At 33.2% G+C, this 26,890-nt stretch overlaps 1 protein-coding gene across 1 annotated transcript; it reads left to right on the forward strand.

Annotated features, from left to right (window-relative positions):
- Nucleotides 1-3,291: 3,291 nt before the first annotated feature.
- On the forward strand, nucleotides 3,292-26,064 carry LOC142977137 (uncharacterized). Its single transcript, XM_076120873.1, has 8 exons — nucleotides 3,292-3,536; nucleotides 13,724-13,934; nucleotides 19,082-19,444; nucleotides 21,153-21,338; nucleotides 22,384-22,505; nucleotides 23,405-23,575; nucleotides 23,886-24,056; nucleotides 24,362-26,064. Exons 1-8 carry the CDS (start codon nucleotides 3,342-3,344, stop codon nucleotides 24,650-24,652), a joined length of 1,710 nt encoding a protein of 569 aa, XP_075976988.1. The 5' UTR covers nucleotides 3,292-3,341; the 3' UTR covers nucleotides 24,653-26,064.
- Nucleotides 26,065-26,890: the final 826 nt, after the last annotated feature.

Genomic DNA, 26,890 nt, shown 5'->3' on the forward strand with positions numbered 1-26,890 from the left:
ATAATTTCATGTCTGTTGCTTGTATAGCAGTTACTGCAACTCGAAGTCACTTGAATAACAGGCTAGTGCATCGGCTTCTATAGTGGTGGAGGCAATTGATAATGCTTTACCTCCAGTTCGGCATAATTGTATTCCAGAATATGGTATGTCCAGTTAGTTACAGAACAAGCAGTAATTACCCTCTTCAGGTCGTCATGTTTTCACCGCAAAGATCTATTTAGATAACTTTATTTCTTGCCGGGGAAAATCCCTTCGGTTACCCGATTTTCCTGGGGCGAGAAATTTCGTGTTAAATGGCGATTTCACTAAAAAATCACCCCGGTAACTAAACATGTAGTGCGTGGATGGAAAGGCCCTGGGTCCTAAACATCCTCACCAGTGAATTACCTGGTCGTAGTAAGTTTCATTTTCAATATACACGTATTCTACCCATTATAGTTACTTACATAGGTGCATCACAAAACATCGTATGGTCACTTTCTAGTGCATTGCCTCTGTCTATGGAGAAACGAAACCAGTTTGTTCTCGACTGTCCCGGAGCGGGTTCTCGATACAATGAGCTTTATGAGTTGCAAGTAAGTGGAATGTGTGCGACTGTACCTATATTGATGGTATAGGTTTTTTGCACTTACTTTTGCAACATCGCCCGTATAGGCGTATAGTTGGTACGTATTTACCTATCTCGTTCTAAAGAATTTTGCATTTATGATATTGTCAAAGAATTCAACAGGTCACAGAGGATTTGACGACTCTTTAAACTGCTGCTACTGTCGAGCTTATAAAAAATCGACAAACAATAAGTAGGTAAGTAGGTACCTAGTTATATTAAACTGAAATCCCTTAAAATCTTCCCTCAAAGGATGTTGGTAAAGGTATCAGAAAGGTTTGTGGATTTCACGAATATTTCTTCTATATTGGAGACAGCTATATCTATGTAGAGATAATTTTATTGAGAGAAGATTGGGTACTAAGTAACGTAGAGGTAAAACCTTTTTGTCATTCATATGCAATAAACATTATTTTGGAATTTAAGATTACGGATCTTCTTCCGACAATCTTCCCGTATGCTTTTATCATGACCTAGGTACCTACACATTAAAATAAATGACTGTAGTAATACCAGTCACGTAAAGATGATAAAAAATTTACGTCAACCGTTCAAGATCACGGCTAACGAAATGGCCTTATCTACTAAGTTGTGGCCTTGGTTAAAAAAATGTTTTATTTACCATTTTAATGAGCATTTTGTAGGCAAATGAGGATAAAAGTTACATATTTGTGAATATTAATTAGATGCTGTGATCTACATAATAACATTAAATTTATTAAGTACATGTCAACTGTCCATCAGCAGTTTTCTCTTCCTAGCAAGTACGGTCTTGATGTTTGTACCCATGATCGCGGGGTCAAACATAATAATATAAACAACGGACACAGTACAACCAGACCCTCGCACAAATAATTGTCCCGTGTGGGAATCGAAATCACGACCCCGACGCAATGGTAGTGGCTTGGCGACCAAAACCACTGCGCCACGGATCATTGGTGAAAGAAAATCTAACACAAATTAGAAAAGACCAACAATTATTTGTACGACCTGGGAATTGAACCCAAGAACTTACGATCAGCAGTCCGACAATAATTAGGTCAAGAAGCTATTCCTTTGAATTAATATCGAACACGTATGAATTGAAACCACAATCAGTTGAATACACGTGATTGGTATAAAGGGCATGACTTGGCGTCCTGACTTGTAATTACTTGCGTATTATGTTTTCAGGGAATTCCAAGTTTATACTTAACTATACTTGGCTTTTAAGGATAAAAATAAGTACTAAAAATGCGAGTTTCAATTAATTTTGCTAAGCATGACCATGTTTAACGCCTTTTCATGCGTTAAACATGGTCTGACTCACCATTGATTACTAATGAAACATATAATATTATATTAGTTGATTCGAAGGAAATACAAACTACGTAAGTAGGTACTGAAAACTTTCCCAGTGGGAATTTCAAGAAACACTTTTTTTGGTCAGTCAGGACATTTGCTGGCTGGGCGAGGTGGAGGAAGAGTACAAGGAAGGCTGACCCCACTACCATATGGGTCGAATAGCCAGGAAGAGAGAGAGAGAGTCAAGACATTTGCTATTGTCCACACTTACGGCCAGTTTTTTCATACATATCTAAAATAACCGCTAGAACCATAAGGCAAATCTGTTTCTTTATAAAAATATCAGTAAATTCGTGAAAAACCACTGTCATTTTTACTTTATCCCTTTAACTGTTACCTTTGATGAAGAATCTGGGAGCAAGCCAGTAAAATATCAAATGTCCTAAGGTAGCTTTATCAGTTCATCGTTTTTTTTACGTTAAGTAGTAATATTATGATCATTCATTTTCTACATTACATGGTAGCACAACTTATAATTTATTGTGCTTACTACACACTTGCATTCTTTGATAATTATATTCTAACGTGCACCTGCCACTATTAACATAATCGTCACTTTATAGGCAATTTGATGGATTCTATTCAGATATTGTAGCTACTTAGATTGTAGCTATATTTTTATGGTAAAAGTGCAAATTATTATTATTATCATAAACTCTACAATGTATTATTTACATATTATTATATTGTTATTCTTGGGTTCCGCCAGCAACTTTCTGTGTGGGTGTGCTGTGAATAGGAAATCTAAAAATATAGGTTTTGGTAGGAATAATAAATACAAACGACTAGATTTTTTTTTGTTACAATATTTTGAACAACCGAGAAATGCGAATGATGTCACAATCGTGTTCAGAAAACTAAAGAAACTAATGGAGTTTTAATGTGATAATATATAAACATAGCAGAGGCCAGACAGGTTTGGAAGGAAAGAGGGGATACCTTTGCCCAGCACTGGGTCACATAAAATAAAAAATAAAGAAAACTAAATAAACTAGATGGATACCTTGAAATTATCTGTATCATGCGTGTGATTCAGTGCGATGAATAAACAATATTATGTATGATTAAACAACAAAATAATATCTCTACATCTGATAAAAACTGTAATAGATACTTCGTAACGTTATGAAATCCTAATAAGTATAAAAAGCATCTAACTGAAAAAAAATATTTCAGTCAAATTTTAGCAGACATCTTCCTTCAATTCGCGAGCGTTCAAAGTCCAACTCGCGCTTAAAAGACAACACTTCACACCCGTTACATTGTATTCATTGCAAATTAGTAAAATTATCAAGATCAAACTAAAGTTCAGAAACGCGTTGCGTCTCTACGTTGGATTCCGTTCAACAATCAGTCGTTCAGCCGCTGCCGTCAAATTCGCGCGCGAACCATGCACAATATGGCGCGAAAACTTCTCTTGCGAGAAATTAAAAACTTAAAATGGCAGAGAAAACTGTCATGTAGTGCCGTGCTCAGGAACGATTTTGTTGTTAAATCGACTATCCCTGATATAATAGTGCCTCAAGAAAGATTTATGGATCGATTATGGATGGATTCGGCGGGTTTCCAGAATCATGTTGCTTTAGTAAGTGTTTTTGTTACCTAAATATTGTTATGTTATCGTTTCATTTAACCTCATGTAAATGTTTATGAGGAAAACATAATAATATTTCAGTATCGCAATGTATTTTAATTTATCGAAATATCATAAATTGTCTAAAAATAAAAAAAAACAACGAATATTATTTAAAATACCGGTCGTAATCTCTTAGTAAATAAATACGTTATTTATTGGCTATTAATCAAATATCATGTTTTTTTTTCGCGTTCTTAAAGTAGTTACTAGTCATCTATCGAATTTATCTAATAAATTTCGAGAAATTGCACTCATTTAACCTGACTGCTTTCATAGTACATACATCGTTGATTTGTACAATTTGGAAAGCATTTAAAATTCGGTTCATGTGCATAGCAGTATTGTATTAGCATAAGGCCTACTTTGATGCTTCCGCATCATTGAGTAAAAATAATAAAATTTTAAACGCTACGTATTGCATGAAATATTTGCTTTAATTATTTATAAGAATGAGTGTATAATTAAAAATTAAAATTAGTTCTAGCACATAAATACGAAAATTGAATATCACTTTAAAATAAAAAGACAACTCTCGCACTAAGAATTGCTCTTGTGTTGCAGTTACTTTTACAACCATACAAGCAGCGCACACAAAGTACAACCTGATTTGTTTCAGCGCAAATAATTGATAGTAAAGCAGTGATATTATTTTCAATCGCTACTAACATCAGCTGTTCAAAAGTTGGTATGAAACCGCCTTTATCGACTTGAGACGGTAGATTGGCCACGAAATTAAGAATAATTAGTACATCGACTAAGTAAAACAAACATTGCGTAAAATAACCTTATTTACTTGGTCATTAAAATACAATTAGTAGTTTCTTTACACAAGGGATGACACTTTGACATTGTACAAAAACGTTTGAACAACCAAAATAGTCAATAGTAGGGATTGTTTGAAGCCAAGCATAATAAATTGTTGCCAAATAAAAACTAGGTAGGTCCATAATATACGTTTTTTTAATTATTGTATTTAATATCTTTATTTATTTATATCGTTTTCCTTCAATGTATATTCCCAATCATAAAATTATTAACTGGAATCTACGTGATCGCAGTCCAAAAGGTATTAAGTACTAAGTACAGTACCTAGTTCTCTGATTCATTAAATGAAATGCATTATTATTAGTAATAATAATATGACGAATGCGACACATTTCGATATGGAAGGAGTTGGGAAAACCATTGAGATGTATTGTGACAAGGGACTGTACCAACTAACAGTTTCTCTAAGCGAAATTAATTAATAACTGACTAATGGAATTTAGAAAAGGACAATAGTCTACATTATTTAAATGTAAGATATGCCGTTTTCGAAATGGAATATAAGTAATTAATTATAATTGACGTACGATTTTTTATCGTAATTTTACTCATACTAAGTTATGCTAAAATAAAGAAGAATAGGTGGATTGATTTAATCGCTTAGAACTCGAATTCAATAGTTTTTTGTCGAGCTACGAAATTCTAATAACTCTGATAAATATCAAGGACTAACTGTACCTAGGTGCAGTCTACCGTTAAAAAAGAGGTAAAAACACTTAAGGCATGATCGCCTCAATCCCCGTATTATATTTAAATTATGTTTACCTATTTACAAATAGGTAAATGATTTCGAATATCATTTTTGCTAACCAGTCCGTTAACGATTACTGCGATTAATGGTCTAAGCATCTTTTGCATTTTGCATTTGAGCTTGCATGTTTCAGAAGACACTTTCCCGGCTATTATCGACTCAGACAAATTTCACGACGATCTGTCAAAGATTTTTATTGGATAAACATGAGTTTTGATACCTAAGCAACCTATAGACTGACCCTCTTATTCATAAAAATATATGAATTTATGAAAGGCTTATAAAGAGTTTTGTATCTTTCACTTTATAAATAAGAGGGTAATCATAAAACGAACGGACTGACACTACTTATGATATTAAAGCACATACTTCAAACATGTATGTAGGTGTACCCTTGATAAAGCACTTCCACACAAGTACGCAGGTCCTCAATGTAACCAGTAAACAATTTGAGGACGAGCAAAATATCCTACTCATCAATTAGATGCCAATTGAGTTGAACTATTTGTTCCGCAGAGGAATTTGAACTAGATACGTCATTGCCTAATTATTTTATTATTTGCTTGTTGTACTATTGGGCGCCATACTTTATTAACCTTACCGTCTTGTAAACAGTTAAAGGCAAAACAATATTTACGGGTCAGGAAATTTTGTTTTTACCCGTTAATGTTTTCATAATATTGTCTACCAAACAATTTATTTTCCGAACTTAAAGACTTTTTACAAACTAACTAAGTTACAGGGAAAGCTTTCTCACATGTTGGTACCGCTACTTACAAATGGTGTCATCAAAAGTGACAAGCTATAAGTCTTTGGTTTCAAAAACTCATTCTTTTCCTGTTCGTCCCTTGAAAAGACAGTAATATACTTGAAAATTATAGTATTTATGTCGAAGCAAAAGTAAAAAATCACCTAATTTTGCATTCAAAGCCTATTATCTAATTACTAATATTATTTACTTATTTTCGACCGTTCCCATGAAAACTAAATACTCTTCGCTCAGCTTTAGACCTATAAAATATACAATTAAACAAAAAGTTATTCGAAGGTTCCGACCGTGACTGCAGAATTGGACCCAGAAGAATAAAGTTCACACAAGATTAAAGATTCAAGTTCAACTTTCGTGTCCTTGTTATAAATGATTGTTAATTAAACAAATAGAAAAATAGAAAGAAAACTTGCTTTTATCAGTGCATTGACATTTACTTTTAAAAACAGATGTGGTTCTCTTATTTGCGTATTTTCAAGGCCGCCTGGATGTTTATGCAGCTCTAAAATTCTAAATATATTTTGGTCTACGCATGTAATTGATCACCTTGGAACGTAAACAAATTATGTTATTTCCTCGCCTCTTATCTTCTCTCGTTATTTAAATTTTTCCGTTATTTGGAATGGTAGCCAGAATTAGCTCGTTTTTCCTTTCGAACCGTTTATGGATAAACAAACGAGAAAAAGATGGTATGGCCGTGCCGCTTTTTCCTCCAATTCGGTACTGCCGTGCGTGCCCCCAGATTTTCGAACTATTCACGACAATTTTGACCAATTGATTTTACTGTCTAGTTGCTAACTTCCGCATTTTAAAGTTGACATCAGTTATCTAAGATTATTAGGTACCAGAAGCTTCCACAAAGTGACAAAAGATCATGATTGAAGATCCTTCAGACAAGTCTGTCTTCCCCTTCTTTTTTACCGATTTTCATTATATGTGTCCTTCTGAATTGTTTTCTAATATGTTTATTCTCACTGTTTTAATCAATTTCATTTATTCACACTGCAACACTTGACGTAATTCCACCGTGCTGTATAAATTAACAATCAATTTACTAACACACATATGTACATACTCCATTCAACGGTAAGGTAATTGACACGCTTTATACAGATCTAACCTTATTTGATAAGTTTGCCCTTTATTTACCAATAGTTACTTAACTTCTACGATGATTCTGTGGCCACTGATTGCAAGGCCTTGCTTTGAGTTATTAGCTCTGGCAAATGAATTGAACCGCAAGTAACACGAAATTTGTCTTTTAACTTTTATTTACGCGAATTGGGTACTTGACAACAGCTAAATTAGCTACTCTTAACGATACGTTAAAAACACATTTTAGTATAGAAATACGGTGTAGTGACGTCACAGTTTCGTATTTTCGTTGGTATCAAATGAGTGTCTAATGAAATGTTTCAGTCTGTAATAATTACAATTATTTCAACATTATTTACGAAAAACAGTACATAGCTATCGCATTTTAATTGAATCTGTCCTTAGGTAAAAATACCAAATAACAAATATGATATTTAACATTTGGGTAAAATACACTTGAAGTTCGTATATCATATTAATTACGGAATCAATTTTATTTTTCACAATTATGTTGCCTACGTAATATGGCCTCATACAGTTTGAAAACGGCTCTAAAGATAAGGGTTAAAATGAAGTTGTAAATGTTTATTGCTGATATAAATTTTATTTATAAGAGAGCAGATAGCAATCTGATATTGAAAAACATATTTATGATCTAGAAGGAACAAAATACCACGGCCTGCGAGGGGTAGAGCTGAAAATCGAATGATTAGTAATGTATCTACGTTAGATAAGAGATATAATAATCATCATACATATTTAAATTGCTCTAAACCAAACTTTACGGTGAAAATAATAATATGTTATCAAGATAGCTTCCTGAATTTTCTAAACAATGCGTTACACTTGTATGTAGGTAAATAAGTGTCGCACTGTTAATAAGTAAGTAGTATATGGTCTAAATTTTTTTAACGGCTAATCCGCTGCACCCGTTTTAAAAGCATAGAGATAGTTGAAGATTTGCAATCAAATCTATCTATACCTACTATGTAATAAATAATAATAATAAATAAAATAAATTTAACACATTAATGTCCCACTGCTGGCTTCACCGTTGGAGCATGTGATAATTATTTCTAATACACAGATAACTTCGAAAAGTCATTGGTGTGTTGCCTCGGGTTCGAACCTGCGACCACGTGCGTGGGAAGTATCAACATATACCACTCAGCTATCACTGCTCGACTGTCGAAAATCAATTTTTATATTGTTCGTTTATTTTAGACTTCAGAAGCGATCAACGTCGGATTAGCTAATCAAAAATAAAACGACATTCCTCAGCGGCTAATAATGCGATTTAATAACCTATCATTAACAAGATCACGACCACAGCACGTATCACTATCTTACTCAGTACCAACTGAACTATAAGTCCCTCGGTATTTATGTCACTGTTGACTATTAGCTATTAGTCTAGACATAAACACTCGATGACGTAGTACTTCAAGCAGAAATACACGAACAGACTGGACTCTGAGCCTTTAACGAGATTGAACCGACTGAAAAATATTTTTCACGGCTGTTATTGGCGTCAATTTAGTGTTGTAATAAAAACTAATTTCCATTTCAATATTGTTTTAACTGACGTGTGTAGCTACTGTTTTTGGCAGTTTTTGGTAGTTGGAAACAAAATGTTTGTAGCAGAAGCGTTTTCGTACGGTATTACGATGTTTTAGTGTAGGACTTTAGTAAGGTTACCAGTTGATATAGGTACTTACCATTTTGTTTTTGGATAAAAGAGTATTTCCTTTTATCTATACTAATATTATAAAGCTGAAGAGTTGTTTGTTTGTTTGTTTGAACGCGCTAATCTCAGGAACTACGGGTCCGATTTGAAAAATTCTTTCAGTGTTAGAAAGCCCATTTATCGAGGAAGGTTATAGGCTATATATCATCACGCTACGACCAATAGGAGCAGAGTACCAGTTAAAAATGTTACAAAAACGGGGAAAAATTTTACCCATTCTCTCTTATGTGACGCAAGCGAAGTTGCGCGGGTCAGCTAGTGTAATTATAAGAGGTACTAATACATTCTGACTATTACAAGTATATTTTAGTATGACAAGATGTATGGATGCGAATGTAGCAAAGGAAGTTTGTAAGGATCGTACCAAGTGGCGTTCTCTGGTCTCTGCCTACCCCTACGAGAAAAAAACATGATATATAAAATAGACGGAATATAACATTTTGCGAGAGATTCATATTAGCCTTTATCTTCAAATTTATCTCTGCTAGTTACGATATTGTAATTATTTTATGAAGTCTTAAAACATGTTCAATAAAACGTGTTAAACAACGTGAGTACTACATACATACACGCCTTCTTACATAGTTTGGGAACCGGCTTTACTCGTTTAAGGTATCATTCATCGAGGTATGATCCGATCTTCACTTTTATTTTGAAGTAACAGAATCTCACACAACACGTACATTGCAAGATAGCCATTACTATAAATATGATATTAATCTGATCAAATTGAACAAAAAGTGGATTTTCTAGTTTGTATTGTTTTAGCAGTTGGCTAGATTTTTGTAATGAACACCAAAAAAAATTCACACTATACAAAGACTATACAAAGTTTTAAATAGAATCACACGGATAGCATCATTTAAATAGAAAAAGAACATCATAATCAGCCCACAGCAACTTTTTGCTGTGGGCTGATTATGATGTTTTTTTTGATAAAGAGTACATAGGACTTGAGAATCTCCCTTTTTTTTAAGTTGGTTAAATAAATATTAAACCTTATAATTCGCCAAAGTAATAAATAAATTGAACTCAACACTGTCCCACTGATGGGCAAGGGTTTACTCCCGGAATGAGGGAGGGGTTAGGCCAGAGTTCCAAAAGGTTAAGTAACTATCAATAATTGTGAGATACATCAAAAGCCGATAAAAATCAATAGATAGACCAAAATTCTGTGATACATCAGTCTCTGATATTAAAGTAGCGCTAATTCTATTTAAATCTCCACGCAACATAGTAGAAGCCGGTCTGAAATAACATGACGGAGCAGACGCTTTTACTTTCCGTGAATACGCATCCGTACTGACACACCTCCCAAACAGTTTGTGTGTATGACGTAACTTAACCTTTACCCAGAAGAAAACTACGAAACACACTGTATAATTATGCTACAGACGTTTTACAGCTGTTTTGAAGCAGTTGTTAAAATGGTCACTGGTTGCAGGTGTTGTGGATTCCTAAGGAACGAATTTTTATGTTATACAAGAGATAGTTGCGTTCGTTTTGGTTGGACTTTGTATTTGTTTGTATGTTTGTTGTAATTGCCGCGACACAAAAGACTAACTCTTCTACAGGTAAACGTCGTGTAAGCTTTGATGAGTTAGCCAATGTTTTGACATTTTTACATTTGTACAGTTTTAAAATTGAATGAAAGTGAAAAACAATGTATAGTTTTAACGTTTATTAGTAAGACAAACAAGTACTTAGTAGTCTTTAAAGACAATACAGTTATACCGATAGACAAATATTCTCTGGTCTTTGCCTATCCCTATAAGAAAAAGTCGTGATTTAGGTATGTAAGTATGACCAAGTATGTAGTTAAACAAATAGATAGAATAATCGCGGTACTATTCCCGAAATAACCACTTCCCTTTCCTAATAACAAAATAGTTTAGCAACGGTGACATAATTCATCAATTTCGCTATCCATATCAGTCATAATCAAGAGTAGAACAATGGGTTCAATGACCAGTGGCGGGTCGAAGTCGAATAATTTCAACTGTCTAGAACTGTCGAGTGTTCGTTGACGGAAATAGCTGTGAGTAAGTGTTTACTATCTTGATAGTAAGTGGTCAGTATCGAGTTTTCGCGGTTTAATATGATCGTCGATCGAGTAAGGGTCGGGAAAAAAAAGATTTTATAAAATGACCTTCCGACAATTTTTTTATGTTACCGTGTTGCAGCAATTGTTAAAACAGTTCATAAAGTTATCTCGTGGCAAAAAAGTCGTTGAATTGTATTTTTTCTTGTTTTTTAATGTAAACTATTCAAATCAAGTAATTTTATTTCAGGTTTCTATACGTGTCAAGTAATTAGATACTTGTAGAATAAGTAAAAAATATTTCAATTAGGTATGTGATGATAGTGCCAATAAAAAATAATTAATTATCAAATACACTGCAAAAAAATAAATAATAAACTTAGGTTAAGTAATATCAAAATGCAAATCTTGATAACAATGAAGTACGCATAAATACTCCCAAAATTAAAATAATTAAAATCACACAGTTATGGTTTGACTAAAAACAATAAAAATAAAATTGACAATTATAAAACTTAATGCAAAAAATAAACGGTAATTAAGCACGTTATTATGATTTTATGATAAAAATAACAATACTTTAACATAAACAATAAATACTTATGAAAATAAATTGAAAAATACATCGCATATATTTAAAGTATTTTGATTTGCCTCTGACTTAGAAATATTATAAAACTAGCTGACCCGCGTAACTTCGCTTGCGTCACATTAGAGAGAATGGGTGAAAAATTTCCCCGTTTTTGTAACATTTTTTACTGGTACTCGACTGCTCCTATTGGTCGTAGCGTGATGATATATAGTCTATAGCCTTCCTGGATAAATGGACTACCTAATACTGAGAGATTTTTTAAATTTATTATCGGACCAATAGTTTCTAAGATTAGCGCGTTCAAACGAACAACATACTTTTCAGCTTTGTAATATTAGTATAGATAATAGCGTTCAGCCTGCAACTCGGCCCGCGTGGAATTACCCTTCTTAGAGAATTTCTCGAAATCCTCTGTTAGTGCTCCTCTACACTTATTTGGTAGTCTTCAGGCCAAATTTTAACTTTCTACGCTCAGTAGTTACGACTGTGTGCTGTTCAGCAGTCACTCAGTATCGAAAGAGTTATAGAGAGTATATATGATCTTATGGTTGTCTCGTATGTTTTCAAATACTGTAATTAACTAGTCATTCACTGCTATACTTATCACTGCAAGGAAAAATATTTTCTTGCCATTAATGTGTCGATGAGGTCAGCAGTGGTTGGCCTTAAACTAGCAATTCGCGACACTACACTAACTAAACATTACATAGATCAATATACAACAATGTACACTATTTAACTCAAATATTGTATTACACTGTCTGCGTAGTAGTGGGATTTAGTACTGCTATCAACTACCAACAACAGAAGAGCTATCAACAAAATTCTATGAAAAGCTAATTAGCTCCCCTAGCGTAGTAACGACAACTATTTTCTTCATATAGTTTTGAATGTAAAACGGTCATTAGTCGATAGTACCGACTGGAATCTTGCTACTGAACTATACCTCTAGAGTAAGATTTATTTTGAGACTGCAATAAAATTATTCTAGTATCAGGATTTAAACTCAAAATCAACCAAGCAAAATCTATCCATCTCTATTAATTCTCATTATTAAATCTCAAAGTACTTAATTCCAAATGTCAAACATGACGAAGGCAATACGTAGCCATAACAAAAAGATGTTCATAATAACAATTTGGAACATTCAAGAAAACGTTCCATTTCTTCTTAGACCTAAGTAGAGGCTTACTGAATCATCTGCTAATTGAGGCAGTTATCAAGTGGCCTGTTTATCTAGGTTATACCAACACCACGATAGACACTTAATTGCAAACCAGACTTTTCTGATAAGATTACATTGAGATGTCAATAAGTGGCTGTATTAATTAGGTACTGAACATTCTTGTAAGTGATTGAATTACCTTACCTACATTTATAGTCAATCGTTTTAAAAAAGCCTCACACGTCGAAGATAAAGTGTTATTTGAATTGAATAGCCAATTATAGATCAGTAATGGTTCTCTCAAAAAAAATACATTTATACATAAAATCATGCCATTTTACCGTAGGGGTATGTCTGTAATCTAATAACACCAATTGGTACGATCCTCACAAATATCTCTCGCCTCAGTCACACCTTCTCATACAGGACTGATGGGTAAGAGTACTATGCAGCTGCCAATATTTCAACTTGAATTTTTTTGAGCAAAGGGGTAGTTGTGCGTTAAAACCGATGGAGGTCTAAAATATTTTCCTTTGACTTCCACGTGAAGAGAAACCTGTGCAAGAATTTAATTAATTACTTTGTCATTTTTATTGGGCGGCAAATTCGTAAAAGTTAGACCACCCGTATTGCTCCAATAAAACGATAATCTCTACTCAATATAATTCATTCAGTTTAGAATAACCGACAAAGTAGTAAATTTACACAGTAATCTGTTATGACTCGGCTGTTATCGACGTAATAGAATGTTACGTGTTGTTTGGATCGTGAGCGAAAAACTGTATATTCGCAGCTACTTCCTAGCACAATAATGCACTTTCATTACAAAAAGAAATGCTTACCAAAAAACCAAAACAGTTATGTAAAGAATAAAATAGAATGTGAGGTTTTATTTAACCCTTAGTATACAAACCGTCGATGCCCTATTTGAAAATGCACTGTTATACATTTCGAATCCTGGCTTAACCACATGTCATAAATATCCCATGACGAAGACTACCAAAATAAATTGTAGGTCTTTCAAAACTTAAGTAAATATTTTGTGAGTAAAATCAAACATCTATTCGTCTTAGAGATTTACTGAAAAAAAAATTTATTAACATATTATTATAACCTAACCATAATATTAACCAACTTTTTTTCTTTTACAGGAAAGTGCAGAAACAAAAATGAACTACACATACGCCCAACTGCGGAAGAACATCTCAGTGTTTGCCACCTCACTCCTCAAGAAGTTAGGTCTGAAGCCAGGAGATGTGATCGCAGTGATGTTGCCGAACTGTCCCCAGTTCCCCGTGGTGGCCTTCGGCAGTATCCAGGCAGGCGTTGTGCTGACGACTGTCAACCCTATCTATAAAGAATGTAAGGCTCATTTTCTTATAACTAAGTTTACCTTTAGAGCTTTTCTGACCAACCTCTATTATTGCTTATCAATTTTGCATATTTTGATGCACCCAAATATTATTTTAATGGAAAGATTTCTTACTGAGGCTAGCTATCGACAAATGTATGAAAAATTTATCAGCGCCTCAAACGGGCGCCCTAGGAACTAAATTTACAGTACATTTTAAATGTCAAACTCTCTCGATAGGTATAGGCTGTAGAAAATCCTTCCACGGCATAGCAACAACAACCTAAAAATTTTAAATATTGATTTGATTTGATGCTGACTATCGAACCCGGTTTGAAAAATGCTCTAGTTAACAGTACGTAGTTACGTACATAGTTATGTTTATATATATAGTTAACAAGAGTAGAACCATTGATGTAATTTTTCAATTGACTGCAGACTGTGGTGATTAAAACTTCAGTCAAGTAATTATGGAGAGTTCCCCACACGTGGCAGAGCGAAATTTATACTATCAACTGAAAGAAAACTTTATTTTGGAAAATGTGTTTTTACGAGTAACTTTTATTGTAAAGACATCAAATAAATTACTGTTTAGAAATTTTATATAGGTCCACAGTCATTTCTTCAGCTTAGAATTCTAAGTTCTATATTCTGAAGACATCAAATCATTTCTGAAGATGCAATTTTTTGCCTTTCTCTGCAATGCACTAGCGACAGGTTTAGAGCCTAGGGAAGCAAAATTATAAATCTTCTACCAAAAGTAATTAGGATCATCAAATTCGTCCCTTTGTCAACGATATTAACATAGCATAAAACACAAACTTTAACGCAAGAACCTAATAAAACACAACATTGCAATCATTATATCATAAAATCGATTGAAATTTGGAATTATAAAATACTGCGAAAAATTCAAAGTACCTACATCCTTCTTCAGTTATCAAGAATTGTCGGAATAGTATAATAAAAACAAAACGTACATTATCTTAGTTACATTATTATTCGTAAGTTGTAAACGTTAATGATTCACACAGACACACAGCTATCAAAGTTTACATAGTTTTTTCAGAACACTGTGATAAGCGAAATGCAAATCATTGTTTTACGCGGTCGAGACAATTCCTTTTATTTTAAAGAGTCTTGCTTCAACAACACTATTTACCTAGGGAGTTTTTACCTCTGGCTAAAATTATTAGAGGGTTAATTAAATTCCAAAGGATAAAGGCAAGTTTCACAACTTAAAGACAACACAGTTTGAGACTAAACTATCAATTGATATATGAAATGTCTACATTTCAACAATCATACTTATATCTTAAATCAACCGATATTTATACGGACTATAAAGTAGTCATAAAACCTTTTCAGGTGGTTTGCGGTTAGATTATTCTTAATTTACTCAAAAATATACAAACTTCGACGTTCTTTTGATACCGGGTACCGGGTATTTAAACCACGTGCAGTGGGTTGGAGTCCCACCCGGGAAAAATCTTTGTGTGATGAGTACGAATATCTATTAGTTCTGAGCCTGGTTGTCAATTTATTTTACTCAATAAAAAAAGTAGTTAGGTAGGTACGTGTCTTCTCCATCTTCATAATTATTATCATTTATAAATTATACCGGATATAAATGACATTGTAGCCTTGAAAAGTATTTAACAATAGCAATGAAGCAAGCCTAAGGCCTAAAAAAGCCTTTCATATCATTTTATTAATCCAAGATTATAATTTTCAAAATTTAATGATGAATCGATTCAAAAATGACACTGCATGCTTAAAACTGTAAATTTTGATAAAAATAACGATTAGTGTCATAAAACAATACTGCATTTTAATCCTAGAATGACATCTAACGTGATAATTTTAGTAGATAGTTAGATAAAAATGTTTTTGTATCATCGTAGATTGTTTAAAAATTACTTCTGCTTACCTACTGAAATAAAGTTTGATAATAAAATTGTTACGCTGATTAATCAGTTTACAGATCATTCGATATTTTATCTAAGTATATGTTTTTGTTGTATTATTTACGCGTCAGACCCCGCGTTTTTTAGTAATTGATATTTTTATAAGGTCCCAGATTATCCGATCCATTTCTCCTTGCATTGTTGTTTAGATACTCATTACTGCTCATTTCGTTGGTAGAAACTGTCTGTATGTATGATAAAAATGTTAGAATGTATCAAAAATCTCATGTAATTATAATTTTAAACTTAATCCCGCCGCTATACGATAAAAAATATTCCACAATATTAGGTATTGCAGAATATTATTGATCATTTAAATTGTTCAATATTTTTTAAGGCTTTCATTCAAGATTTAATTGTATTATGCGATATTCTTACAGTTACAGGGAGGTTTAATAGAAATAGCATATTTAACGTCGCTGTAGAACAAACTCTTTTTCAAGCATCGCTGTTTTAAATACGCCAAAAATGTACAAAATACTCCAAAATACATTGTTTGAGACATTTCAAATTGCATTGTTTCAGACGATTGTAGGTATTAAGTAGATAATTTTTGTCACATTGTTAATACATGCCGCGGCTTTGTATAGAGATAGTGAGGAGGTGTGGCGATTGTAACCAGCGATGTCATTGTACCAGGTCCGCTGGGCTTATCACTTGAATATGTAGCTACATAAATAGTAGCATAATGTAGGCATTTTGACAGATATTATGTACAAAACTGCAATATTGTGTTGTTGTTAATTTACGCCAATCAAGCACATTTTTCTAGCCGTGCCCAGTATGGAGCTGGTGTAACGTAATAGTTACAGCCCAGAGATTTTTTGGGTATCTACGTGTCAAATAAAATGACACAAAGTATTGTCTTATAGGTTGTATATAGATAATAGTCAACTATTTATAATATTAATATAAATGTAGAATTCTGTCCACCAGTTACGCTAACATGGCATCTGAATGGGTCGGACATTGATTACTTTAATTATACGTGAGCGGTAACGCACTATCCAGCAAGGATGGTGGGTGTCCTCTCCGTAATCCGGAAGGAGATACATTCCTAGCAGTTGTATTACCAACTCCTTCACCTGTTTTGACAAATAGATAAAATAAAACCTCTATAAATTAGATAATGATATCTACTCAACTTAAACTTAAAACGTACACCTGCTCATCACAAAATACTTTTGGTAATCCTAATCCGGCATTTTAATGCTACGTGCATGCAAAATACCTACGAAATGTAGTTCCGTCTCGTCACACTTTCTTTGCAAAAAATATCTAGTGAACCTTACACTCATATTATCAAGGCTTAAGATAATGGTACTATAAACATTACAAGGGGTTAAGCCTCATATCTTCGTTTAAAGAACTGTCATAAAGATACTCAAAGGAATTATTTCGCTATTATCGTAGGCTCGGTCCGATAATTTTTTGTTTGTAATTTCACGGTGCATTTGTAGGATTAAAACGTTTTAGTTTGATTGATTTACTGACTTTAGTAATGCAATGATACGAATTCTTCGCGCGTGCAAAAATATTTTGATATGATCGCTTTTAGATATCAGAATTGATATTTCTTTGATCGTTTCATTTGTTACTTTTGAATTGAAACTCAAAATATCGTATATTATATACCTATAGGTATTTAAATAATATAGTTTTAATTGTAGTGTAAGTGTAGCGACTAACATAATTGTATAATAAATAGGTAGTTCCTTGGTTTTGATTGAGGTATAAGGAAATAAACATATTGCACAATATTAAGTAACACCTTTCGGTACTTTGAACTATCATGTGAATTTGCTATTTTTAGGATAGAGAATAGCTGTGACACGATTCTGTACCAGTACACTGCTATCGAGAAAAAGTGTATGAAAATCTCATCAGCGCCTCTAGCGGGTGCTGTAGGAACTTTTTTTGCTTTACATTTTAAATATAAAAGTCTCCATATTCTATAGTACCGATCGTACAGAATCGTGCTACTGATATCCATGAGACAACACTTTTCTTCCAAAAAAATTATCTCATTTATCATTATCATCATACAAATACCTCGATAAATACATTTGATTCCCAGAGTAGAGTAAGCTTAAATGGTCCAAAGGAGTCAATTTTAAATTTATTTTAATGGTTTGTAGTACGCCTACAAAAATAATTCACAATGTTTCATAGTTACGCAACATCATTATTTAATACAGACTTGCTCATCTTCTTTTAAAGTATCCACTCTTTGTGGTTTTTGTTCGTGGTTTGTATTCAAACCACAATTGAACAACGCTCGTCTGTAATCTTGGATAGGTACCTACTTATTCACATTTACAATTGTAATAATTTTACCAGTTATCAATTTTTTTTAACGAGTACGTATTCTAATTCTAGTAGCCTTTTTTGTAACAATGGTTTCCTTATCTACATTTCGTTAAAGCTATAATGATTTAATGATTTAAAGCAGACTGTTGTGTGATAAATAATGCGCTGATTCCATTGAGTAGGTATTGGGGAAGTCATCTCTTTTTTCAGTTAACATTTTTGAAGATTTCTGTGATGAACTTAGAGCAGCACAGTAGATGTTTATTCTTGGTACAAAATTATACAAAAAATAGCTGCCCCGAAATAGGCTAATTTGAATAACATAACAATCAGATTATTTTCTTAAGTGTCAATTGTTCTACAATCGTTATTTAAACAGCCAGTAAAAAAGCAAACAATACAGATAAATTATCTTGTAAATAAAACAAAAAACATCTCCGTAATGAGCAGATTAAAGTCTTTTCTGTCGCGGTCGTTACAAAATAGTAAGTCACGTTTAAAACATAATGTAACCTTTTAGTCTCAAGGATTTGCGAATATTCGCTATTATGATGTACCAACAGTTATACTCGTAATTGTAACTTGGAGTATTCGTAAAAGGATTGAAATATTTACTTATTTTGACAAATATTTTCTATTCAGGGACTTACAGGACTCACCGAAGTAAATTCTGAAAGCATTCAAAAATGTGCTGAAAAATTGTATTTTATCTAATACTCTTGGATACTGCAATTTTTTTCATAAATAGAAAAATCAATATCTTCTAATGTAAATGTTGGTTCGTGGGTGGTTATCGTTAACCTATGCCTGTACCCTCGGGTTTAAAATAAGTGAAATTATATGAGTATATATCTACTAATTAAATATCTCTCTCTTTGCAGTGGAACTCACTCACCAAATATCAATTACGGAGCCAAAAGTCATTGTCACGATACCAGAATGTTACGACACAGTTGCAAAGACCGTAAAAAGTAGCAAAATGGACATCAAAATAGTCTTAGTTGACAACCCAAGTGCTGCAGTACCAAATGGAGCCATCAGGTATTCTGAAATAGCAGAATCTGGTGAAGCTGACTACGGTCTTCTGGACAAAGTTGAGAGGAAACATGATGATGTAGCCTGCATACCGTTTTCAAGTGGTACGACTGGTCTACCCAAAGGTGTGGAGATTACTTACGGGAACCTCTTGGCCAGTATGGAGACTATGCATCAGAAGGAAAATTGCTTCCCTGTTTTGACACATGGTGAGTTAAACTGATATGTGTAGCGATTTTGCCAAGAGTTTTTTGCAAACTCTTCTCATAGGCCCTACCTCTCGAACAGGTGGTAAATTTACTAGCATCTTCGATGATCTATGATTTAAATATGTATTCTTGGTTATTTTTATTGCAGGCCTTCGTTCTATTTGTATTGATACCTTTTTAGTTTTAAAGGCTTTAGTTTGTTCGTCCGAAGTAATTTAGATCATAATAGCGTTGTAGGCTGTAACTGATACTTCATATACAACACAACATGTTCCTTTGGACGTAGTCCACTACAACCAGTAGCTCGATTCTCTACTACTGTCGACTACCGACAATCGACCTGTCATCAAGAAATGTTATATGAAAATCTGATCAGCGCCTCTGACGGGTGTCGTAGGATATATTAATATAGTCAAAATTTCGATACTCGACAGTACCGACTGTACAGAATCGCGCTACAGAACAATGTTTAGTAAGACTTTGGTATCTATCTAAAAGGAATAATCAGTTTCTGGTTTACATACAATTGCATGTTTTAATTTGTCACTGAAAATAATAAAACTTTCAAAGCTCAGTAACAATCATGAGAATGTTCGTTAATTTGTCATTATAATTTGTAATTTCTTTTTAAAAAACAATCATTATTTCCCGTCTGTATACAATGCATTGTAATTTTTTATTGCTTAAATTAAGTACATTCAATAAATTGTCATTACCATAAATATTGCAGTAAAATACAAATTTTAATGCACTTTACACATCGAAATTTAAATAATTTCCTGGGTACTGACTATTTTATTTTATGTCGAAGAATAACGTAAATTTACTTTATTTATTTAAAGCTTGAAATGTCACACTGCAAGACAAAGGGCTTCTCAATTCAGGCTATTGGCTTTTCTTTCGTCAGAAAGATTTATATTAAACCCATGTAGTAGTTATGCGTATTCGACTAGTCTTAGGCTAGCATTTAATGGAATTTATTTTAAAATAGAGACGTTTACAAAATCAGGCCTGTTTCTAGGGGTTAATGGATTATGGAAAAAATAGTTTATAAAAAGAAAAGTTCAAAAAGTTAATTTTAAAATAGAGAAGTTTACGAAATCGGGCCTTTTCCTATATAGGGGTAATGAATTATGGAAAAAGGAAAGTTCAAAATGTTATCTGAATGGACATTTACTTGGATCACTAAACAATAGATATCGAGACTTCCATTTGTACAAAAGAAGAACGAAATTGAGTATAAAGGACAATGCTTTCTCGCTTGTTCCTTCATTATTGTTTCAACAAAAGTCCTTTTGATTACAACAATACGCGTGGTCACAAGTCCTAGATAGTATTTCTAAAATGTATTGTTCGTACTTTATCTTGAAGTTAGGTACTTTACTTTCCTTTATGATGATATATTATGAATAGGCTTATTATGTTTTAATGAATTAATATACTCCCTTATATAAATGTACGCTAATAAAATTATTTATTTATAACTTCGATTTTTATGTAAGTTGACGTCCCATATCCGCTCAGAGCAAATTTATTAATCAGAAAATTTACTGACTCTCAAATGATGAAAATTTTAGCCTTACTAAAGTTAGGTACCTATCCCCTAAATAGACGAAACAATAGAATATTTTCATCTTTTCTAACAACATAGGTAATTTAAATCGCTGTGATATTTAGGTCATATAAAACGTATATTTCTCATTTTCAGGAAACGTACAAGACATAGTCCCATCGTTCTTGCCATTCTTCCACATCTACGGTCTGGTGGTCACACTTATAGGCCACCTGTCTAAAGGCTGCAAGATGGTCACCATGGCCAAGTTTTCCGCTAGCTTATACCTCGACACACTGAAGAATGAGAAGCCTCATCTTTTGTATATCGTTCCTCCAGTTGGTAAGTAACAGTAAAACTTAGTAATCTATACTAATATTATAAAGCTGAAGAGTTTGTTTGTTTGATTGTTTGTTTGTTGTTTGTTTGAACGTGCCAATCTCGGAAACTACTGGTCCGATTTGAAAAATTCTTTCAGTGTTAGATAGCCCATTTATCGAGGAAGGCTATAAGCTATATATCACCACGCTACGACCAATAGGAGCAGAGTACCAGTGAAAAATGTTACAAAAACGGGGAAAATTATGATTCTCTTATGTGCCGCAAGCGAAGTTGCGCGGGTCAGCTAGTTTTAACTAAAATTAATTTAAATTGTTTTTAAGTACACGCACGCATAAATCAAATCTTGCTGTATTGGCAAATTATAAAAATGCTGTTTTCTTTTCACTGGTGTAACGACCTTTAATTTTTTCTCTAGATGGGTGTACTCTTTACAATTTAAAATTGAAAAAATATTCTTTAGAAATAGCTTCAGAAACTAGGACTAGATGTTGCTTATCGTTTGACAGAAATCGTAAATGTTTAAAGAATCATTTATTACTGTAATAGGTACAGACGTTGACCTAAAAACTCAAGTTGCTAATTTATTTTATCAAGCGCTTGTATTGGTCAGTTTTAACTTACAATGTTTATAGTCTTGGAAATTGAAATTATAACTGATATCGGTACAAAGGCTTACGGTACTTACAATTTCAGATAAGTACCTATTCATTGCATTAAGATAAAATGCATATTTTAGACATAGTCTTACTTACATTTACGTTCTATAGAAAAGAAAAAAAATCAAGTACGTTATTAAATACCTATTTATAAATGTAGATGACCGCTTTAAAGGACATAATTTAATAGTTTTATTAAGACTTGATAGATTGCTATAGAACCGAAAACCAGAAATGATGTATTTAAAATATGTACATGTTTAATAAAAAAATGTAATAAATAATAAATGTAATGTAGGCATAGAAGCATCTGCCCAATTTATCAACAAGCCGTCATTTGTTTACAAGTGATAATTTATAACATAAGGTGTATTTTTTGTTGTTTCCAGCAATTCTACTTGGAAAGCATCCAGATGTGAATCACGAACATTTCAGTAACGTAAGACATGTTTGCTGCGGCGCTGCGCCTTTGGCTGCCTCCGATGTTGACTCCATATTGCAGAAAAGCAAAGTAAGTGTGGATTTCTTAAATATTGCATCGAATTCTTAACTATTTGGGACGTTGCTGACAGATTTGTTAGATTACTTTCACCAATGTTGGCTTTGATTGATTAAACATTAAAATATGTCATTTGTAAATATTGTCCTATTAGATAAAAAAAGTCAAACAAATCGTGGAAAGCAATTTCACACAAAAAAAACTCACTCAAAATGTGTTTTAATTTCTTCAACAATTTAATTGAATTTTAGAAATATTCAAACTTATAAGTATATAAAATTAAAGAATCAAGAGATAAGAAAGAAGGACGAAATACCGATTTCATAAATCTAGAAGGTTACACATACATTGTAAATGAAGTCGTCATGTACACAGCATAGTAATATGTTCACAAAATTACTGACATCATCTAAATGACGTACATACAAGGGACAAATCAGTTGCCATAATAAGATGGTAGAGCAAGGCCCTCGTCCTAAGGTCAACTCGTAATGGGACCACGACAAATACCGGGCTATGATTGAAGTACTGGTTTAATTGGCTGTTTAGTGGAAGGCAATGATATGTGTTTACGTTAGGGAAAAAAGCAGTTGTTTAAATAACTATATATGTAGAGCATTCTAAGAGGCACATTTTGCTGCAATTGAATGAGGTACAGATGTTTTGATAGGAACTCGAGAAAACGGTATCTTTACAAAACGATTTTATACTAATTAGATTAAAAATACTTCAAGATCCAAATCTACTATCACACTTTTATTCTAGCGTTAAAAAGTATAAATATATTTAAGATGATGAATAATTATGTCTGTGTCTAAATCGATTTCTTGTACCTGGCCTAACCTCCAAAATCAAGCACATTACTAATCCTACCAAGGACTATGTTTCATATTTTTTATTAAACCTTCTAGCACCACATCGAATTCAACCAAGGCTTCGGCGCCACCGAAACCACGTCCCTCGGAACTTCTACGTTCAAAGGAACTAAAGATGTAGACTACTCTGCCTGTGGAGTTCCTATGGCGAGCGTTACTTTGAAGTTCGCTGATCCATTGACTGGCAAAGCTGTGCCAATTGGAGAGGTAAGCTTGCTTTCTTTCAATAGTTCCTAAAACAATACCGCACACATTAAATAAAATATTAATAAAAAAAATAGACTTTTTGTTTATATCAGAGCCTAAACAAACGGTATTTCATGTGAGCTTTGCTAATTTTATTTTGATCACATTTTATAAGGCGCAAGGCATATTTAAACTGACCCCATGATTAAGAAGGAAGTAGTAGCTAAGTAACTACTTGCAAGCCAAAAAAGTAAGTCTCTTGGGCCTGATCAGCCGTATCAGATTCTTCTCCAAATTGCTTATATATTTTTTTATATTAAATTTTTCCCAGGAAGGAGAAATGTACATCAAGGGCCCCACAATAATGAAGGGCTACCACAAGAACCCCAAGGCGACTGAAGAGAGTCTGACACCCGACGGATACTTCAAGACTGGTGATCTTGGCTACTTCAAACCTGGAGTCGGGATGTTCATTACTGATAGGATAAAGGAGCTTATTAAGGTAACCAGGTTTTTGAGGATTATTTGTGCATAAGAGAGGTGAAAAATCACTCGTGTTAACTTGTATTCAAGTTTGAATTCCAGTTTTCTAATAGATTTCACCTTAACTTTCGTCGATGTCATTCACTTTCAGTATGGATAGAGTCCTAATTCAAGTCCTAAGTACCTTATTTAATTTCAATTCCAGCATAGAATTGTGTGTGTTTTTATTCTAAACACTCAAAGTAAATAGAAACCTATGATAGTGATAGATTTATATTACAATTTTCATCTAGATTAATATTTAACCATTTCTTTAACCCTCAGGTAAAGGGCATGCAAGTAGCTCCGGCAGAACTTGAAAGCATTCTCCGTTCCCACCCAGCAGTTCAAGACGCGGCCGTCATTGGCGTTCCTCATGAATTCTATGGAGAAGCTCCTAAAGCCTTCATTATTCGTAAGAATGGACTTAAAGCGACCGAGGAAGAACTACAAGATTACGTAGCAAGTAAAGTAGCGGTGTACAAAAAGATAGAAGAAGTCATGTTCGTTGATGACATTCCTAAGACGGCTTCTGGGAAAATTTTAAGGAAGGAGCTGAAGAAAATGTACGCTTAGTGGACAATTTGGTAGAATGTGTGGTATTTGTATGATAGGTAGGTTTTTATACGAGGCTTTGAGTGGTGGATCTAAAGATTACTTTGTGGGTTGGTTAAGAATGGCCAAATACGGACTTTTAGCTTCCCGAACAATAATATTCTAGGTTATTCATAGGCAGTACTTTTGAAGAAAAAACATTGGGCTCAAGGGAAGTAGTTGGTTTCCGAAATATTCTATCTGGCTTGTGGTGGTATTTTCTTGTTTTTTTGGGACTTCGCCCGAACAGCGTGTTAGTTGGACACAAGCAGAGATACTTTTGATCTTAAACGCCACCCCCACGCCTTTTAGACCCGCTAATGAGGCTTAGAATAAACTTGGTATACAGTTAATAAAAGTAGTTAAACTACTACAGTATCTAGCATCTAGGAACAGTAAAATGAATGTATGATGAGTGTGTTACTTTTTACTTTATTCAGTATGTCAGAAAATTCATAGATTACAGTTTTAACGAAATTCGTAAGTTTTCACTATGGCTTCTATTTGAGTAGAAATATAGTAAAACTAAGAAAGGGGATCTAGGAGCTTAGACATATTTTTATGAATAAGCGCCCCTGGTGTTCGTTTAATAAACTTAACTAATATTGACAATAGAGCAGTGACATTTAGACGACAGGAATTCGATACTGTCGTATCGAACACGTCTTACTCGACAAATAGAGTACAGGTTTTTTTAAGACTCCCATTTGTACATTATCCTGTTATTTATTGTATGTATGTGATTTTATTCATTTTGTAAGATAGCTTTATTTATAAATTGATTTTCTAAAAGGAAATAATATGTTTATTGGACTTTTTTAATTCTATATTACTTCAATGTATTTTTGTAATTGGTTTAAAAATAGATACTACTGAGCAGTTATAGTCATAAAATTATTTGAAGAAATGAATAGCACTTTTCAAATAATTCTATCCAGATTTCGTTTTTGTATGGATATTGTTTAAGTTTTAATTTAGAGAGACGGTTTGTAAACTAAAGTTAATATTTACCACTTTGAGAAAGAGAGGAAATCCCGTTATTTTAATTACTAAGAGCATCAAAGAAAATAAAGCATTTCGAATACATTTAAAAATCAATGATTGATCTCTATACCAAAAGACAATTGGGTCTTGCATTTGTCAAAATTTAGATGAAGACGTGTAAAAACAATAATAATAAAAAAACAATTGCCTTATAATGTAAAGGTGTTCAATTCATGCACTAACAAGTTGAACAACCAAAGATCAGAATTAAACCGTTGGAACACAAAATGCACAGCTGGTTGGTGCATGAATTGTCCGCTTTATTTTTGATATTGTGGGTAGGTGCAAAGTACTTATAAGGTGACCGTTAAATTGTACTATTTTGTAAAAATAAAATTATTTTTCTATAATACTTTTGTTTAATTTTGACATCAACATAAGCTTGTATTTTTTTCTCTGAAAATAAACTAAACTTCGAGAAAGTATCTAGCAGCAACATTTTAATAAATATATTATTAGTTCTTGACACAGGAAGAGATGAAACTTCCAATATTATTGATAAATACTAGTTTTGCGAGAAACACAAAACATTATCTTAACAAGTGAACATTTGCCCGCCCGAGGAACTGAACCTGAACGTCGTTATCATCTACTGCTCGCATCAGAGCATATTAATAACTTATCATCTAGGACTTAAACTTGATGACCAATGACCAAGTCGATCTTTTTGTTTTAAAGGTATTTTTTTTTAAATTGGCATGATAATAACATACGTAATAACTTAAGACAGAAGGTCCTTTAAGTAGAGACTAAATAGATTAATCGACTTGGTATTATATAGATCTCACAACTTTTTACGGCGAGACTTGAGGTTTTTACAGAATGTTTTTGATGGCATCTCACTTCTTTTTGTAGAGCGAATAGAGCAAACCTAAGTCCATACAAATTGGACTTATGTTTGCTCTATTCGCTCTACTCGCTCGGAAAGCCGTATTTTTTTCATAATTCAACATATTTTCCTATCGGAATGTTGTTCAGTTTCATGGGCTAAACACCCTTACCCACCCTATACCCCCTCCCGCTATGTCTCATATAGTAGATACATATTTACACCTATTTATTTTATTTTCTACAGAAATAATAATTAAATTCAACAACTGCAAATGTAACCTTGTAATCTTATACATTTATATGGGATTACAAAGTTATTGTTGCAATTAGTGTATTTAGAAAACT

This window comes from Anticarsia gemmatalis, chromosome 12 (assembly GCF_050436995.1).
Source record: "Anticarsia gemmatalis isolate Benzon Research Colony breed Stoneville strain chromosome 12, ilAntGemm2 primary, whole genome shotgun sequence".
NCBI lineage: Eukaryota > Metazoa > Arthropoda > Insecta > Lepidoptera > Erebidae > Anticarsia > Anticarsia gemmatalis.

What these genes read in the sequence shown, in the direction of transcription:
- LOC142977137 (XM_076120873.1), top strand. Translation starts at nt 3,342, where the DNA reads ATGCACAATATGGCGCGAAAACTTCTCTTGCGAGAAATTAAAAACTTA. An exon ending in TCCAGAATCATGTTGCTTTA is followed by an intron (nt 3,537 to 13,723) that starts GTAAGTGTTTTT and finishes TTTCTTTTACAG; the next exon opens with GAAAGTGCAGAAACAAAAAT. An exon ending in CCATATTGCAGAAAAGCAAA is followed by an intron (nt 22,506 to 23,404) that starts GTAAGTGTGGAT and finishes TAAACCTTCTAG; the next exon opens with CACCACATCGAATTCAACCA.